Here is an 18,102-nt window from a genome sequence, read left to right as displayed (position 1 = left end):
GCTGTCCCGATTCACCAAGGTTGCAGGTTCAATCCCTGGTCAGGACACATGACAAGAATCAATGAATGAGTCCTAGCTGGTTTGGCTCAGTGGATAGAGTGTCGCCCTGAGACTGAAGGGTCCCGAGTACAATTCCAGTCAAGGGCACGTACCATGGTTGCAGGTTCCCGGCCCTGGCTGGGACTCCTCAGGATGTTCTCTCACATTGATGTTTCTCTCTGTCTCTCTCCCTTCCACTCTAAAAAAAGCAATGGAAACATATCCTCCGTGAGGATTAACAACAAAAATCAACCAATGAATGCATAGACAAGTGGAACAAAAAAATACCTCCCTCCCTCTCTAAAATCAATAAAAGAAAAAAAGTTAATAAAAAGGGTAGCCCAGGCCTCTCACTGGTTAGGGAGCCCCTAGGGTAGGTGTCTTGTTCCCACTCAACTCCTTAGTGCCCATTTCCCCAACCCCAATTCAGCAGGTTGTCAGTTCCCTTCTCCACCTGCAAACAGAGAAACTGAGGCACAAAATAAACTTTCAAACATCTTGGGGTCATAAAAATGTTCCCCTCTCATTACCCCCATTCTTCTCAAGCCTCTCAGGATGCCTCAGGGTGAGTTTGGGAGGAGTGGCTGCCAGAGGGGGAGCAGCTGGGACTGAGTCATGGCAGGAAGCTGAGGAGGGCGGGAGCTATTCCCACAAAGCCATATAAAAGGAAGGGAGCCGGCCAGAGGTTCACTACCGCAGTAGCAGCAACCAGAGGAGCAGGTTCCCAGCAGCCCGGCCTTCGGATACAGATCTACCTGAGGAGACTCCTCCTGGGTGGCCACTGGCCAGTCCTTGTCCCAGGACCATGCTCAGAGCAGCCTTGGTCTTGGCCTGTTTGGCTGTTACTTCTATAGCCTCTGAAGGAGGTGAGTTGGGGTTGGAGTCAGCCCTTGGGAAGGGGTCCTGGCCAGCGTGGGCCTGGGCCTGAGTCCAGCCATCCTAGGTGGCTCATCACCAGCAGGTTGGTTCTCCAATTGCTCCTGCTGCTGAGCAGGCCCAAGGTGGGCCTGGGCCTGAAGCCCTTCACCAGGGAGGGCTCAGGGGCACAGGAGGGGTTGCTAGAGCCGGCTGCTGCTAGAGACTGTGCCTAGTGGTTGCTGCCAAGAAACGCAAACTTGGAGTCAAAGGCCAACTGGGGCGGGGGTGGGGAGGTGGACTCGCTGAGGGAGGCCTCTGCCGGAGGGAGATGGAGGTGGGACCAATTAGGCAGCGGAAGGTGGAAGAAGGGCCCCCAGGCGGCTCGAAACCAATTTGCTGACCTAGAGTCTGGACGACCTCCCTGCCTGGTTGGGAGAAGAGTTGAAAGGGTGCCCCGTGCACAGGGGCCTGGACACAGCCACCCTCTGGCACACACACTTGACCTGCGTGGATGCTGAAGAAAACGCTCCCGAGGGAAGCTGGGAGAGCATCACGGCTCTAGTCTATCTGCCCAAGGCCCGCTCGCTGCCCCTAGGCTTCGTGACTGCAGGCCAGCTACAGGCGAGCCTTTCCCTGTGGCCGAGGGGTGCTTGGCCTCCGTCCTGAATCATCGCAGGCCCCGTCCTCAATCGAGACCTAACCTAAGGAGGACCGGGGAGTAGCTAAAGGTGAAGGAAGCTTACATTGCTGGGTAGGCTGCATGTCAGAAGGCCCTGGAATAGGAGGGTCGGCGGAGGAAATGGACAGGCAAGGCTCCGATCCGTTCAAGTTCAGACCTTTCCCTCTGAAAACTAGGGAAGCATCCCCGCAGAGCGGCTGTGGGGCGGCAGCCCAGAAGTCCTGAGGGAGTGACACTGACAGAGAGGAGGGCCTTCCTCCCAGCCCCGTAGGCCCCATCCTCCGTAGGCCCAGGCGTGGGAGGCCCTGGGCGGTGGGTCTGGTAGGGGTGAGGCTGTCAGGATCACAGGGCTGCTCAGAGCCCAGTGACTCACGTCGAGGAGTGTTTGGGGGTATGGATTAGGGGACACGGGGCAGGAGCCATAAGGAGGGGCTGCTGGTGTCTTCATCCTCTTCCCTGTGCTCCTGATCTCCCCTCCTCCCCACCCCGTGCTCAGAGCCAGGCAGGGCCTCTCAAACCACCCTGACTCCCCCTTCCTCACTCCAGGCTTCAACCCTTCAAGGCAGAGGGAGTTGGGGCCAGAGTACCATCAAGAAGGTAAGCGTTTGGGGGAGTGGCATGGGACTGGGGGTCAAGCAGGAACTGTAGGCTCTGACTGTCTCCCTTCTTGCCTCTAGTTGGCTATGCAGCACCCCCTTCCCCACCCCTGACACGAGTCCTCCCCAGGGATCACCCTGACATCTCTCTGCACGACCCTGACTTTGAGGGACAGAGTGAAGGTAAGTCCACCTATTCCCCCTCCGGGTTTCTAGTCTGGCTGCCCCCCCCCCCCACCCCGTCTTCAGGGAGGGAGGGGAGAGCAGGCCTCGCCCTGTCCCCTCACCTGGCTCCTCACACCCTCCCCTTCTGCAGTGCAGCCCTTTTCCTCCTTTGACCAAGTGGAGGAGCTGTTCTCGCCCCAGCTCCTTGTGAAGAGTGGTGAGTGCTCGGAGTTCCCTGGCCTCCAGCCCACTGTCATCTTGCTGGCATCAGGCTGATCCTTGCTCCTTTGTGTCCTCCCCTCAGGATTCCTCTCTCTGTCAGGCAGCCAGGCCGAGCACCCCGCTGCCCCCGGGAAAGCGGTCCCTCTCCAAGAAGAACTGGCCCCTCCCCAGGGCCCTATTGAACAGAAGGAGAGTAAGTGACTCCCTCTTCTCTCTAACCCTCTGCCTGCCCTGGCTTTGGGGGCTGTGCCACTGCCTAGCTGTGTAAACGTGGGTAAGTCACCTCTCCAGGCCTTAGTTCTTCATCTGTCACGTTGGGGAAATAATACCTATTTTATAAAGTCGGAGATCAACTGGCATAAGAATAGAATCTAGTTTCACTTGCTTCTCTATTGAGACCCTCTCTACGAATGGGAACTGGCCAGGTCCCCCTCTTTTAGAGAGAGCCTTCCCGATGTGGCTTTTGCTTACGCGTCTTCTTCCGCCGCAGTAGACTCACCAACGTTCCCCGCACAGGAGGAGAGCACCAGCCCACCTAAGCGGGGCGAGGGTGAGTGACGGCTCTGGCCTGTAGGTCCCCCTGCTTTGGTGTCAGGACCCTGCAGAGGGGGCAGGGCGCCTGGGCCTGGGGACGCAGTGCAGGGAGCAGGCCTGACTCAGGGGGACAATAACGGTTCTCTTTTCCTTTCAGCTACTCAGTCTGAAGGTAAGAGTCACAAATGCCTTTCTTTCTCTTCCCCCATATCCTCCCAATCCTTTCTCCTCGACCCCAAGTCCTTTCAATCCTCCCAACTCACCCAGCCTTTCTCTACCGCTCCCCTCGGTTTTCCCGACTTTAGAAAGGCCCGCTCCCATCACGCCGCACAGCCCAGGCCAGCACTGCCAACCGGGCCGACCCCAAGGGGGCTGGGGCTACCGGCTGGATGGCTTCCCTCCTGGGCGGCCTTCTCCAGACAACCTGGACCAGATCTGCCTTCCCACTCGCCAGCATGTGGTGTATGGCCCTTGGAACCTGCCACAGTCTGGCTACTCCCACCTCAGTCGCCAGGGTGAGACCCTCAATATGCTGGAGACGGGATATTCCCGCTGCTGCCGCTGTCACTACTATGCAAAGCGCATGGATTGTGCAAAACTTGTGGTAAGGCTCGGGCTTTTAGACCTGGGGTGTCCCTTAAACCCCAGACAGTGCGTGTGCGTGTGTGCGTGTGCGTGTGTGCGTGCGTGTGTGTGTGTGTGTGTGTGTGTGTGTGAGAACCTCACTGGTCCTATCTTGGAGAGCAGAGACTGCTCTGCTGCTTTCCGACCTCACTGCCCAGAGTCCTCCCCTGGAGCCCGGGAGGAAGACAGGAATGTGGACGGGGCTGCGAGGCTGACCCACCCTTCTTCTCTAGTGGGAGGACACAATGAACCAGTACTGTGAGGCCGAGCTTTCGGTCAAGACCCGACCCCACTCGTGCTGCAAACAGCAGGGGGAGGCTCGATTCTCCTGCTTCCAGGAGGAAGCTCCCCGGCCACACTACAAGCTCCCGGCCTGCCCCCGCCACCAGCCCGTCATATCCACGGGCCTCGAGCTGCCTTTCCCCCCGGGGCTGCCCACACTGGACAATATCAAGAACATCTGCCACGCAAGACGCTTCCGCTCGGTGCCCCGCAACCTCCCACCCACTGACCACCTCCAAAGGCAGCTGCAGGCTCTGAGCCGGCTGGAGGGGGAGTTCCAGCGCTGCTGCCGGCAGGGGAATAACCACACCTGCACACGGAAGGCTGTAAGTGGGCGTCCCGGCCCCCTGGAGAGCCTGCCCGCCCGCCCGCCCATCTCTGACCTCTGATCCTGCTGGTCCGTTCCTCCGCGTGCCTCCCCACTGTGGACACGTTTACCCGTCCGTCTGCTTGTGAATGTCCGTCCATCCACTGTGTTCGTCACCTGAGTCTGTTCGTCCTGAGCCTTCATCCTGCACTCCTGGCCTCGTCCACCCACGATCCCACACGTGTACCTGCCTGCCATCCGTCCATCCATCCAGCTCTAGCCTCACCCAGCCCGCTCCGTCTGCCGGTCCAGCTCCTCTCCCGTGGCCAGCTCCGACCCTCACCTGTGCTTCCGCCTCCCACCTCCCCAGCCTCACACCCACAGCTGCCTCCTGCCTGCTGGCTCTTTGTCCTTCCCTTTTGGCCCCTGGGTTGGGAGTCCCTCTCCTTAGAGTGTGGGCAACAAGGGAAGTGGAGGGTGTGGGGAGAAGGGGCCAAGTGTCCAGGCTTCTGACTTCCCTCTTTCTGTCTCACAGTGGGAGGAGTCCCTCGATGGCTACTGTGAGCGAGAACTGGCTATAAAGACCCACCACCACTCATGTTGCCGGTACCCTCCTAGCCCGAAACGCGATGAATGCTTTGCCCAAAAGGCTCCCTACCCCAACTATGACCGGGATCTCTTGACCGTTGACCTCAGCCGAGTCACCCCCAACATCATGGACTATATCTGTGGAAACGAAAGAGTTATCTCCAAGCAGTAAGTCTTGTACAATTCCTCCCAACTCTCCTCCCTTCCCAAAAATCTCCTTTTGGGACATCCTCTGGGGCATTCTTGGCAAAATCAAAATCATGGTCTCCAAGCACCATTTTTACTGCCTGGGGTTTCCTGAAGACCCTGACCCCTGCCCTTTGCCACCATAGTAAGCAGATTCCTGGGCTAATCCGAAACATGACTGACCGCTGCTGTAAGCTGCCCCTTCCGGAGCAAGCCTGCTGTGCTGAGGAGGAGGTGAGTGTGGGTGCAGGGAGTCACCTCTCCAAGAGAATGCAGGGGAGGGAGATTACTAGACCTGGAGGCTACCCCACTTTTAGGACCTCAAAACAGTCCACAGAAATAATGAGGACTAGGGGGAGAGATCTTTCTTCTCGGTTCCAGAAGTCCTCATTCCTGACCTGACCTGCTCCCCACTGCTACATTCCTATTAAGCTCCAGCCTTTGCACATATGCACATCTGCCCATCACAGGAAGTCCAGCTGTGCAAGGCAGCCTTGCATTCTCTCTGGGACCCAGGAAGGGAGCAGTAGAAGCTGAAGGAAGGGCGACTTTGGGCACCCAAGTCTCCATGCCTGACCTCTGACGACCCCCTCCCTCACCATCTCTGCTTTCTTCTTCCCGTCCACCAGAAAACATCCTTCATCAGTGACCTGTGTGGTCCCCAGCGTGACTTCTGGCGAGACCCTGCCTTCTGCTGTAAAATGAATCCTGGGGATGAACAGACCAACTGCTTCAACATCAATTATCTGAGGAACGTGGCTCTAGTGGCTGGGGACTCGGGGAATGCCAAGGGCCAGGGGAAACAGGACCCAACTCAGGGAACAACTATCAGCCCCACCTCTGAACCCAAGGAAAAGTGAGTCACCCCAGAGCCTTGAAGGATCAGATTGGGTGAACCCCACCCCACCCCGCCCTCCTTGAATACGCATTGCAGTAAACACCTCTGGGATTTGGTGTCCTCATTGTCTCACACACGAACACACCCTCCTAAGCCTGGCTGCTGGCATTTTCTTCAGTGACTGAACCCTGAGGCCCCCTGCCCTGCCCTGCCCTCACGGGGCAGAAGTCGTTCCAGGGCTGTGATGGAACCATAAATAAATGGCTTAACTTCACTATTTGTCATCTTGAATTTATTCACATATTTGAAAAGGATGGTCACCTTGTTAAATAGCTATCAAGATTCAGAAGTGAAAAAGATGTGGTTCATGTCCTTGGTGAACCCCCAAAATACCACAGCCCTGCCTGACACTTAAAAATGTTTAAATTGATTTCAAAGAGGAAGGGAAAGGGAGAGAGCGAGAGAGAAACAGCAATGATGAGAGAGAATCATTGATCCGCTGCCTCCTGCACAAGCCACACTGGGGATCAGACCTGCAACCGAGGCATGTGCCTTGACTGGGAATCAAACCATGACCTTTTGGTTCATAGGTTGACGCTCAACCACTGGCCACACCGGCCTGACACTTTTTAATCTTCACTTTTGATCTTCGGAGTCCATATTGATTCATTCAATATCCATCTATTGAACTACCAACGTCCACTGTGCTAGTCCCTTCCGTCAGGTCACTCACGTTCCAGGTACCCAGCAGGTGTGATAAGCAGTGTGGCACAGAACAGCCAGAGTGCCTGTGTGCTCAGCCCAGAGGTGGGAGCAGGGCTGCGGCAGTAAGGTGCACTGGGGAAGGCCTCAGAGTGAGGTCAAGCTTCTCCAGCAGCGAAACAGAGGGTGCCAGGGGCAGGCGCCATCCAGGCAGAAGGGACGCCTCAAGCACAAGCACAAAGCTGAAGGGGCCTGACCCTGGTGGTGACCCTGAGATGTGACTGGGAAGATGAGCAGGAGCTCATCATGAATGCCTCATCCACGTGCTTTAAAGAGGATCTTGGCGCCTGTGCCCTGGAGGGCACCGGCGGTCACAGGCAGAGAATGTGTTCAGATTTTCCTTTTACCAAGTCTAAGTGGCAGCCAGCCAGGCAACTTCCTGGGTGGCCAGTTGGGAGCAGGTCTGGCCAAGGGCGACGGGAGGGGGCTACAGCCGCCAGACCTAAACTGGACCACAGGGCGGCGGGACAGCCCTCGGAGGCTGCCGCAGGAAGCCAGAGCTGGAAATATCGGAATTAAGACTCGAGTCTGTGGCGACTCCGCTGTCAGGACAACAGCCCAGAAAACGGGACTTCCCGGCCAGGTTAAGACAAAATGAACAAGCTGAGCCCTGGCAGCTCTCAAGCAGGCATCCCGCTCCCCTCCTCACCGCCTGTTGTTTATTTACTTATTTATATTTTGCCGGGATGCAAGCAGCATCTTAGTGGCTCCTTCACCTGTCCGTCAGCACGGGAGCCAATGAGCGAGCGAGATCCGCGTTGGGCCCCACCCCTTCACCAGCAGCCCTACTTCCCGGTGAGGGGCGACCTGGGCAACGCACGCATCACGCGCTCTTAAAACGTCACTGCGCCTGAGCGGATATCCGGCGTCGATCCCTCGAGCGCTAGGACCCAGGGACTGGGCACGGGGCGGCGGGGCCAGCACCACCACCCCCCTCGCTTGGTCCCAGCCGGGTCCTAAGGCGCTCGCAGGGAGGGGCTGAACCCCAACAAGTGGAGGGATATGCGGGCGATCGGTGAACGAGGCTTTAGGCTGAGTTTGCAAAACGCAGCGGCAGGTGCCGGACGGACGGGGAGTCCGTGAGGAGCAGGACCGCTGTCCCAGCCGCTGGGAGTGTCAGTCTACCAGGGCGGAGAGGAAGGGACCCGGACAGCAATAGGAAGCAGCTGTGAGACTATCAGTGCTGCCCGGGCCCGAGTGGCGCAGCGGTTGGAGCGCTGGCCCGAGCACCGAAGGGTCGCGGGTTCAATTCCCGGTCAAGAGCATGTAGCTGGGTTGCAGGGCCAACCCCTGTCCCTTTGGAGCGCCTGTGGGAGGCAACCAGCTGATAGGCCTCTCTCACATGTTCTCTCTCTTCCCCTCCCTCCCTCGTTCCCACTCGCTCTGAAAAGCAATGGGAGAAATATCCTTGGGTGAGGATTAGCAACAACCACAAAAAGAACGTCAGTGCTAACAAGATGTACGCACCAGGAGCTGAGTTAAGGGAAGTCATTCTCGCTAGGGGTCAGTGAACTGTTACATGGAAGAGGTGCTTTGGATAGAGCCTGGAAGCGTGGGTAGGTTTGCTGTTAGCTCCCAAGGAAGGCAAACGCGTTAACATGTACTGCAGTTGTATAGATAAACTATTAAAATATGATTTATTAAGTCCAGGGGCGGTGGATAACGGAGTCAGAGTCCCACACTACTTGGAGGGGCCCGGAAAGCATCCTGAATGAATTCAGGCTTGAGGAGGATTTTGCTGGAAGGAAAAGGGAGGTTTACAAAGCCCTGTGTGTATACAAAGTTCAGCTACAGTAAAACAGAATGTCCGCTTTGTATTAGGCAAAGTGCTAAGTATTCTGGCTATAAAAGACTCAACACCATCCTCAAGGATTTTTAGCTCTGCGGAGACTCGAATTGTCCCAGCCTGGCTTTCAGGGATGTCTTGGAGGAGGCCATAAAGCAGAAAGTATGGTTGTTATATTTGAGGAGCCACTAAGCAGTCTAAATGGTGTGGGGGAGTAGCTAGGCATGAGGTCAGCAATGTAGACTTAGTCACGCCTGCTGGAAGATCCTGAAGGACTAGAAGTCATGCCAGCCTGGCAGTAAGCAGCTGTGAAGGACTGCGAAAGACAAGTCCTGTGAACAGAGACCCTCAAGGGGTAGCTTAGCTGGTTAGAGCATCATCTGCATACCCCAAGCTTGCAGGTTCGATCCCCAGGCAGGGCACATGCAAGCATCAACCGATGATGCGTGCAGGAATAAGTGGAACGACCAATCACAACCTCTCCCTCCCTCCCTCTCTCCCTCTCTGTCATCAATACATTTTTAAAGAAATTTTTAAAGAAAAGTGATGTGAACAGATTTTTTTAAAAAGATACATTAAATGGACAGACAGGTGGAGAGGAATAGATGAGCTGAAGAGGGTAGAGTCAAGAGACCAGTTGAAATTGTAATTTTTAAAGTTTTTTTAATTTATTTTTTTGGTCGATTTTAGCTCTTTAAATGTGTTTCTGTACTCTAGACCAGCAGCCTTTTAGACAGGACATTAGATACTGATTCAGCTTGCTCTGAAACGAACTCCTCTGGGTACATGGGAAGAGGTGAAGAAGAAAACACAGCAATGAGTTGTAGAATCTAGGTGGTAAGAGTATGAGCTGTACAACCTGTCAACTTTTCTACATTTTTTAAAATTTTCATACAACATCAAGAAAAAGGAGCTCATCATTTCTACCCTCCACTGTTTGTCCCCTGCTGGGTCCCATCTCAATAAATAGAACCACTGTCTACTCACTTGTTTAGGCAGGAGACCTGAGAATATCATTCTTTAATTAATTCCTCTTTCTCTCCCTCCTATTCCAATCACCCACCAACCCTCCTCAATACCTCAAGTCCATCAGCAATGGGGTTGTTCCTTACACTAAAGTTAGGTTCTAAAGTCAGTGTGTAAGACAAAAGTTACGTACGCAACATAACTTTGGAAATACCTTAAGTCACTCATAAAATACAGCAGGCCTGATTTTGTGTGTATAACTGTACACAAAATGTATGTGCAAGTATGTAGGTTATAAGCATGTACTGTATATAGCAAGGTACAGTATATAATAGGGTACGCAATATAACATTACGGTATTTTTAACTACATACCAAAGAAATAGTGCCGGATATAGTTGAACAGAATTGTTAAGCACATCCAGGGCACAGGGCACTGTATTCCTCTCCACTGCCTCCACCCTAGTCCAAGCTCCCACCAACCTTCAGAATTATTAACATGGCTTCTTAACTGGTTTCTTGGCTTCTGTTCCTGATCGTGTTCAATTTATTCCCGTGTTCCAGGCAGAATGAGCTAACTGAATTCATCAGGTCACTTCCCTGCTTTAAAACCACTCATGATGAGATGCAAATCAAAACGACAATGCGATACCATCTCACACCGGCCAGAATGGCTATCATCAACAAATGAGCAAACGACAAGTGTTGGCGAGGATGCGGAGAAAAAGGAACCCTCGTGCACAGCTGGTGGGAATGCAGACTGGTGCAGCCACTGTGGAGAACAGTATGGAGTTTCCTCAAAAAACTGAAAATGGAACTCCCATTTGACCCAGTAATCCCACTCCTGGGAATATATCCTAAGAAACTGGAAACACCAATCAGAAAGGATATATGCACCCCTATGTTCATAGCAGCACAATTTACCATAGCTAAGATTTGGAAACAGCCTAGGTGCCCATCAGCAGATGACTGGATCAGAAAACTGTGGTACATCTACACAATGGAATACTATGCTGCCATAAAAAAGAAGGAACTCCTACTATTTGCAGCAACCTGGATGGAATTGGAGAACATCATGCTAAGTGAAATAAGCCAGTCAATGAAAGAAAAATACCACATGATCTCACTCATCTATGGATAATAAAAAAAATTATAAGCTGTTGAACAAAAAGATAGATACAGAGACGGTAAAGCATCAAACAGAAGGTCAAATTACAGCGGGAAGGTTAGGGAGAGGTTGGGGAGATAAGAGATCAACTGAAGGACTTGTATGCAAGCATATAAGCATAACCAATGGACACAAAACTCTGGGGGGTGAGGGCATGTATGGGAGTGGGAGGGGGCAATGGCAAGATATGTACACATATAATACCTTAATAAAAAAAAAGAAGAAGAAAAAAAGAAAACCACTCATGATGTCACACTGTTCCCTTAGGACCGTGGTCGGCAAACCGCGGCTCGCGAGCCACATGAGGCTCTTTGGCCCCTTGAGTATGGCTCTTCCACAAAATACCACGGCCTGGGCGAGTCTATTTTGAAGAAGTGGCGTGAGAAGAAGTTTAAGTTTAAAAATTGGGCTCTCAAAAGAAATTTCAGTCGTTGTACTGTTGACATTTGGCTCTGTTGACTAATGAGTTTGCCGACCACTGGGTTAGGACAATGTCTAGAACACCCCATATAGCTTCCCGTCTGTCCACCATCTGGCCTCTGCCCAGCCCCCGGACTTCATCACACACACCTCTTCCCACTTGTTCTCTAAGCCCCGGCAGAACTGGGCTCGTCACCTTTCAATCCCCAGGTGCTGGGAAGCATGAGACTTGGCTGGAAAGTTTGTAAGGAGGATATTCTGAGAAAAGGGGCGTGTGTGGAAGGTCTGCCTGCCCTGCTGATCGGAATTCTTAGGGAAAACTTAGGGGAGTGTGGAAGGCAGCGCCCCTAATTATCCCTGGACCTTTCCAAACGAGTCTGTGCAGGTGCAGACCCCCGGGTGCTTACTGGAAGCCTTATGCCTCATCTTGGGGTGCACTTGCTTAAAAGACACTACAAACACATGTGTCCTCCCAAGATTACTGACCTGACTGATTGTATCTAAGAGATAAACTTTATCTCAAACTGCTGTTACAATAAAAGGCAGGCAATGGAGGCTGCTTGGTCCCTTGAGCCAGGCGACCCCTTAGCCCTCTCTCTCACGTGACACTGTCGGAGTAATCAGTTCAGCCCGGCACTCAGGCTCACCTCATTCTCTTGTACGTCTGCAGCTGGGACACGCTGCTGTCTGCGGGGAGAATTCTCTTCCCCCTCTGCTCAAATGGGTAAGCTCTATTCCCATGTAGTCTCCTCAACAAGCCATCCTTCAACTCCCCAATACTTTGTTCTTGCTGAATTTTAAATTAAAAATAAAGCATTGTGCACCGTAGCCTGTTTGGCTCAGTGGATAGACCACAGGCCTGCGGACTGAAGGGTTCCAGGTTGGATTCCTGTCAAGGGCACATGCCAGGGTTGCATGCTCCCCAGTATGGGGTGTGCAGGGGCAGCTGATCAGTGATTCTCTCTCTTCATTGATGTTTCTATCTCTCTCTCCCTCTCCTTTTCTGAAATCAATAAAAATATATTTAAATGAACTAAAGCATTGTGAAAAATAATACACATTTTAAAAGTGTGCTAAACATAGCCAGGCTGGTGTGGCTCTGTCGGCACTGCACGGAGGGGGAGGGGTAAATTCCACTCGGGTCAAGGCCTGTGCCCGGACTGCGGGTTCGATCCCTGGTCGGGGCACATGGGGGAGGCAGCAGATGGATGTTTCTCTCTCACATGGATGTTTCTTTCTCCCTCTCCCTTCTTCTCTTAAATCAATTTTTTTTTTTAATTGGGCTAAAAACACAAATAGTTCAATGGATTATTATAAAATGAAACTCCCGAGTGCCCTCGGCGGTCCCGGATCTGTCTCTTGCTTCAACAGTGTTTGGACGGAACAGACCCAAGGACGCCCCTTATTCCAACCTCCGACCACCTTCGGCATCAGCCAGCACACATAACTCCTATCGCCGAACAACACACCTATTGCTCCTTATTGCCGAACAACACACCTTAACCCCTATCGCCGAACAACACACTGTAACTCCTATTGTCGAACAACACACCTTAACGCCTATCGCCGAACAACACACCTTAACTCCTCTATCGCCGAACAACACACCTGTTGCTATTGCCAAACAACACACCTTAACTCCTATCGCCGAACAACACACCGTAACTCCTCTATCGCCAAACAACACACCTTAACTCCTATTGCCAAACAACACACCTGTTGCTCCTTATTGCCGAACAACACACCTGTTGCTCCTTATTTTAAAAAATATATATTTTATTTGCCGGGCCGGTGTGGCTCCGTGGTTGAGCATCCACCTGTGAACCAGGAGGTCATGGTTTGATTCCCGGGGAAGGGAGGGAGAGGGACAGAGAGTTAGAAACATCGATGAGAGAGAAACATTGATCAGCTGCCTCCTGCACACCCCTCACTGGGGATGTGCCTGCAACCAAGGTACATGCCCTTGACCGGAATTGAACCTGGGACCCTTCAGTCCACAGGCCGACGCTCTATCCACTGAGCCAAACCGGTCAGGGCTATTGCTCCTTATTGCCAAACAACACACCTTAACTCCTATTGCCGAACAACACATCTTCACTCCCATTGCCAAACAACCATGAGCTCCCAAATTCGTCAGAATTACTCCACCGAGCTGGAGGCTGCGTCCACCGCCTGGCCAGCCTGCATCTGCGGGCGCCCACACCTACCTCTGGACGATGTGGCTCTGGCGGGCGGGGGCCGCTTCTTCCTCGAGTTGGCGGAGAAGCACGAGGGCGCTGAGCGTCTCTTAAAGATGCAAACCCAGCGCGGTGGCCGCCTTCTCCTCCAGGACGAGCAGAAGCCTCCCGAGATGAGTGGGCACAACTCAGGGCGCCATGCCAGCCGCCCTGGCCTGGGAGAGGAGCCTGACCCGGGCCCTCCTGGGCCTGCAGACCTTCAGCTCTGACTCCTGGAGAACCACTTCCGGGTGAGGGGTGAAACTCATCAAGAAAATGGGCCACATCTGCCTCCCCTTGCAGGCTGCGGTCCTAGGCTGGGCGGGGCGAGTGTCTCTTCCAAAGGCTCCCCCTCAAGCACGACTAGGAGCCCCTGGAGCCCCGAGGCCTTTGAGGGGCCCCTCTGCACCCCCTGGTGTCAGGCTCTTGCCTGCCATTCTTTCAACCACCCTGAAGCCCTCTCCCATGCATTGGACCAAATGAAACAATAAAGCTTTTTGCAGCAAAAAATAAATGAAATGAAATGAAACTCCCAGCAACAACACCCAGGTGAAGAAAAGGAAATTGTTCGAACCCCACACTGCAGGTTTCTGGTCGAAGACTCCTCCCACCCTGTAAAGTCACCAGTAGCCTGGTCTCCTGATGTTTTTTATTTATTTATTATTTTTTTTCCCCTGATGTTTATAGAGATTACTTACTTGCTTTTTCTTTACAGTTTTACCTCCTAAAAATGAACCCTAAAAACAACCATTTAGGGTTTTTGTTTTTGTTTGTTTTGAGGGTGTGTGGGTTTTTTTTGGTTTTTTTTTTTTTTTTTTTTTTTTTTCAGAAAAAGCTGTATTTATATTTAATTCACATAGTCATACCATTCACCAATTTAAAGTACAATTCAATTGTTTTTGGTATAATACATTATTAATTTTTTGATGGTAGTAAAACATAAAATTTGCCATGTCAACCATTTTTTTCTTTTTTTAAAAAAATCGATTTTAGAGAGAGGGAGAGAGAAAGAGAACCATTGCCACAGGCGATCAAACCTGTAACCCAGGATGTGCCCTGACTGGGAACCAAACACGCCACCTGTTGGTGTACAGGACGATGCTCCAACCAGCTGAGCCACGCCGGCAGGTCCTGTGTAGCTGGCTTTTAAAGTATGCATTCATGTTATTCCGTATACCTGTAGTTCATTCACTTTTATATAGAATTCCATTCCAGAAATGTGCCACAATTTATCCATTCTGCTGTTTATGGATATTGTTTTTTTCCAGTTTTCAGCTGTTTCAAATATGGTAATATAAGAAATGGCACAAGTTGCATGCCTTTCTGTTGGGTATACAGCTGGGAAATGAATCGCTGGTCATAGAATCTCTTCAACCTGAGAATGCCAAGGTGGTTGTATTGATTTTTACTCCCATCGGCAGAATCTGAGTTCCCTTGTTCCACATCCTCACCAGCTCACGTTATGTGTCTATTTAGCCACTCTGGTGAATTTGTGTTGCTATCTCGGTGGGGGTTAAATATGCATTTCCATGACTATGAATGAGGTTGAGCACCTTTTTCTATGTCCACTGGCTAGACATCCTCTGCGAGATGCCTACTCACGTCTTTCGCATGTTTTTATATTAGACTTTTCCTTACTGACTTGTAGTTCTTCATTTATTCTGGATATGAACTCGCTAGCACATAATATATTGGAACTATCTTACCCACTCTATTGCTTGCCTGTTCACTCTCTTATCTGAGTCTTTGATGAAAAGATGTTCTTTTTTTTTTCAATTTTTTTTATTAAGGTATTATATGTGTACATATCTTACCATTGCCACCCCCCACCCCACTCCCATATATGCCCTCATCCCCCAGAGTTTTGCATCCGTTGGTTATGCTTATATGCATGCATACAAGTCCTTTGATTGATTTCTTATCTCCCCCAAAGATGTTCTTAAATATAATGTAGTTGTTATTATGTTTAGTGCTTTTTCTGGTTTAAAAAAAGTCTCCTACACTCAGGTCTCAAAGATCCTCTCCTATTTTATCTTCTGAAAGTGTTATTGTTCTGCCTGTCTCACTAAGATTAGTATCCACTTGGAGTTGATTTTTATTGATACTGGGAGGTAGGGGGGGGTCATGATTCATATTTTACTCCATTTGGAGATTATTATGCCAAATATAATAATGAAAAGGGCCGTCATTTCTCCACTGCTCTGCAGAGGTACATTTGGCATAAATCAAGTATCCATATTTGCATGGGTTTATTTCTGGTCCCTCTGTTCTATTATCTGTTCATCCTTGCACAATACTATCCAGTCTGTAGCTTTATAACAAGGTTTGACATTACAGGGCAAGTCCTCACACTTTATTCTTTTTCGGAAGTGTCTTTGATATTATTTAATGATCAGACAAAAACGTTAGGAACAGTTTGTACAAATTTTCTACACAGGTATTAAAAATAGAAAAGCCATGTTGTTGTCACCCTTTTCTGAATAATTGTTCCAGTGACTTCCCAGTTTAGTAGTTGGCCTAGCTGTTGCCAGTCACATGTGAATATCTAGCTCCTGACATGTGGCTGTTCTGAATTGCAGTGCGCTTTACGTGTAAAAAATATAACAGATTTTGAAAACTTAGCATAGAAAAAAAACAAGAGACATAATTAATAATTTTGTGTTGATCATAGGTTGATGTCATATTTTGTGTATATTGAGTTAAATGTAATATATTATTAAAATTAATTTTGCCTGTCTCATTTTACTGTTTTAAAAATGTAGCTACTAAAAATATTTAAATTACATACGTGGCTTGTATTTGTGGCTCACATGATATTACATTTATGTAGGACATGGTGGGCTGAATAAAGCCTCCAAAATTATACATAGGTGCTAATATCTGGAACCTGTGCATGTTACTTTACATGGCAAAGGAGATTTTGCAGGTGTGACTAAGGTTATGGACCTTGAGGTGGGGCCGTTATCCTGGATTACCTGGGCAGATCCTAAATGCAATCACAAAGCTCTGATTAGAAGAAGGCAGTGAGCCCTAGCCGGTTTGGTTCAGTGGTTACAGCATGGGCCTGCGGACCAAAGGGTCCAGGGGTTTGATCTCGGTCAAGGGCACGTGCCTTGGTTGCAGGCTCCTCCCCACCCGGGCCCTGGTCGGGGCTTATGCAGGAGGCAACCAGTCGACGTGTTTCTCTCTCATCAATGTTTCTCTCTGTCTTTCCCTCTCTTTCCCACTCTCCCTAAAAATCAATGGAAAAATATCCTCTGGTGAGGATTAACAAAAATAAATAAATGAATAAATGAATAAATGAATAAATAAATAAATAAATAAGAAGCCTGTGAGATATGACGACAAAGGAGGAGAAGGAATTTGACTGTGGAAGCAGATATTGGCGTGATTGGTGTGGGTAGCTACCAGGAGCTGGAAAAAACAAGCAAGACTTCCCTAGAGCCACCAGCAGCAACCAGCCCTGCTGACATCTTGATTTTAGTCCTGTAAGACTCTGGACTCAGGTTTCTGGAATTCTGAGCATCGACCTATGAACCAGGAGGTCACGGTTTGATTCCCAGTCAGGGCACATTTGGGGGTTGCGGGCTTGATCTTCAGTGGGGGGCATGCAGGAGGCAGGCAATCAATAATTCTCTTTCGTGATTGATGTTTCTATCTCCCTCTCTGAAATCAATAAAAATATATTTAAATATATACATATATGTTTAATAAAAACATGGGTATAGAAAGTAGACCATTTTAGGACAGCCTGGCCAGTTTGCCTCAGTGGATAGAACGTCAGCCTGCAGACTCAAGGGTCCCGGGTTTGATTCTGGTCAAGGGCACATGCCTGGGTTGCAGGCTTGATCCCCAGTAGGGGGCGTTCAGAAGGCAGCCAATCAATGATTCCCTCTCATCATTGATGTTTCTATCTCCATTCTCTTCCTCTCTGAAATCAATAAAAATATATTTGAAAAATAAATAAATAAAATGTTTAAGACATTTTAACGCATGATTATGGTTCTAAATTGCCATTGGTTTGTGCTTTGTATTTCTCCAAGATTTGTTTATCTGTTATAAAAACTACCTCCCAGCCCAGCTGGTATAGTGGTTGAGCGTGGACTTATGAACCTAGAGATCACGGTTCAATTCCCTGTCAGGGCACATGCCCGGGTTGCAGGCCCAATCCCCAGTGTATGGCGTGCGGAAGGCGATCAATGATCCTCTCTCCTTGATGTTTCTATCTCTCTCTCCCTCTCTGAAATCAATAAAAAATATTTAAAAAAAAAAACAAACACAAAAACTACCCCCTTCCCTGCCTATGGAATGTTAAGTTTACACTCTGGACAATAAAGTCGTCCTTAATTCAACATGCCAGTAATTTGTGGTTGTTCAGAAATATCAACAGCCTCATAAAATTTACATTTATCTAAAGTTGTAAAAAATAATGAGGTGAGGTGGAATTTCCTCCTCCTTGAAAATGTGTTTTTGGCTAATAAAAAACCTAAAATTTGCCGAAACCGGTTTGGCTCAGTGGATAGAGCGTCGGCCTGGGGACTGAAAGTTCCCAGGTTCGATTCCGGTCAAGGGCATGTACCTTGGTTGCGGGCACATCCCCAGTGGGGGGTGTGCAAGAGGCAGCTGATTGATGTTTCTAACTCTCTGTCCCTCTCTCTTCCTCTCTGTAAAAAATCAATAAAAAAAAAAATATATATATATATAAAAAACCTAAAATTTGTTTCTAGGGCTACTAAAAACACACATTTACAAAACAGTTTGTAGACTATTTTGAAGGGAGGTACAGGGAGCATTGATAATCCCGGTGTCAGAGGCTCCGTGCACCCACGGCTGGCCCCTCGCGGCTTCCATACCTTTCTGCAGTCCT

The 18,102-nt window shown here is 50.1% G+C and overlaps 1 protein-coding gene across 3 annotated transcripts; it reads left to right on the top strand.

Moving 5' to 3' along the window:
* Positions 1 to 722: 722 nt before the first annotated feature.
* On the top strand, positions 723 to 6,192 carry ECM1 (extracellular matrix protein 1). Of its 3 annotated transcripts, none has more exons than XM_054712012.1 (12): positions 723 to 905; positions 2,123 to 2,173; positions 2,254 to 2,355; positions 2,489 to 2,554; positions 2,642 to 2,752; positions 3,053 to 3,109; positions 3,251 to 3,265; positions 3,399 to 3,697; positions 3,951 to 4,325; positions 4,842 to 5,062; positions 5,227 to 5,314; positions 5,710 to 6,192. In XM_054712012.1, exons 1-12 carry the CDS (start codon positions 845 to 847, stop codon positions 5,938 to 5,940), a joined length of 1,677 nt encoding a protein of 558 aa, XP_054567987.1. In that variant the 5' UTR covers positions 723 to 844; the 3' UTR covers positions 5,941 to 6,192. The 3 variants fall into 3 exon arrangements, with proteins under 3 accessions (XP_054567987.1, XP_008154124.2, XP_027987441.2); XM_008155902.3 differs by having other exon boundaries at positions 3,050 to 3,109; XM_028131640.2 differs by lacking the exon at positions 3,951 to 4,325 and having other exon boundaries at positions 3,050 to 3,109.
* Positions 6,193 to 18,102: the final 11,910 nt, after the last annotated feature.

Source organism: Eptesicus fuscus, chromosome 22 (genome assembly GCF_027574615.1).
Source record: "Eptesicus fuscus isolate TK198812 chromosome 22, DD_ASM_mEF_20220401, whole genome shotgun sequence".
Lineage (NCBI taxonomy): Eukaryota > Metazoa > Chordata > Mammalia > Chiroptera > Vespertilionidae > Eptesicus > Eptesicus fuscus.
This window is presented reverse-complemented; position numbering and strand designations above follow the sequence as displayed.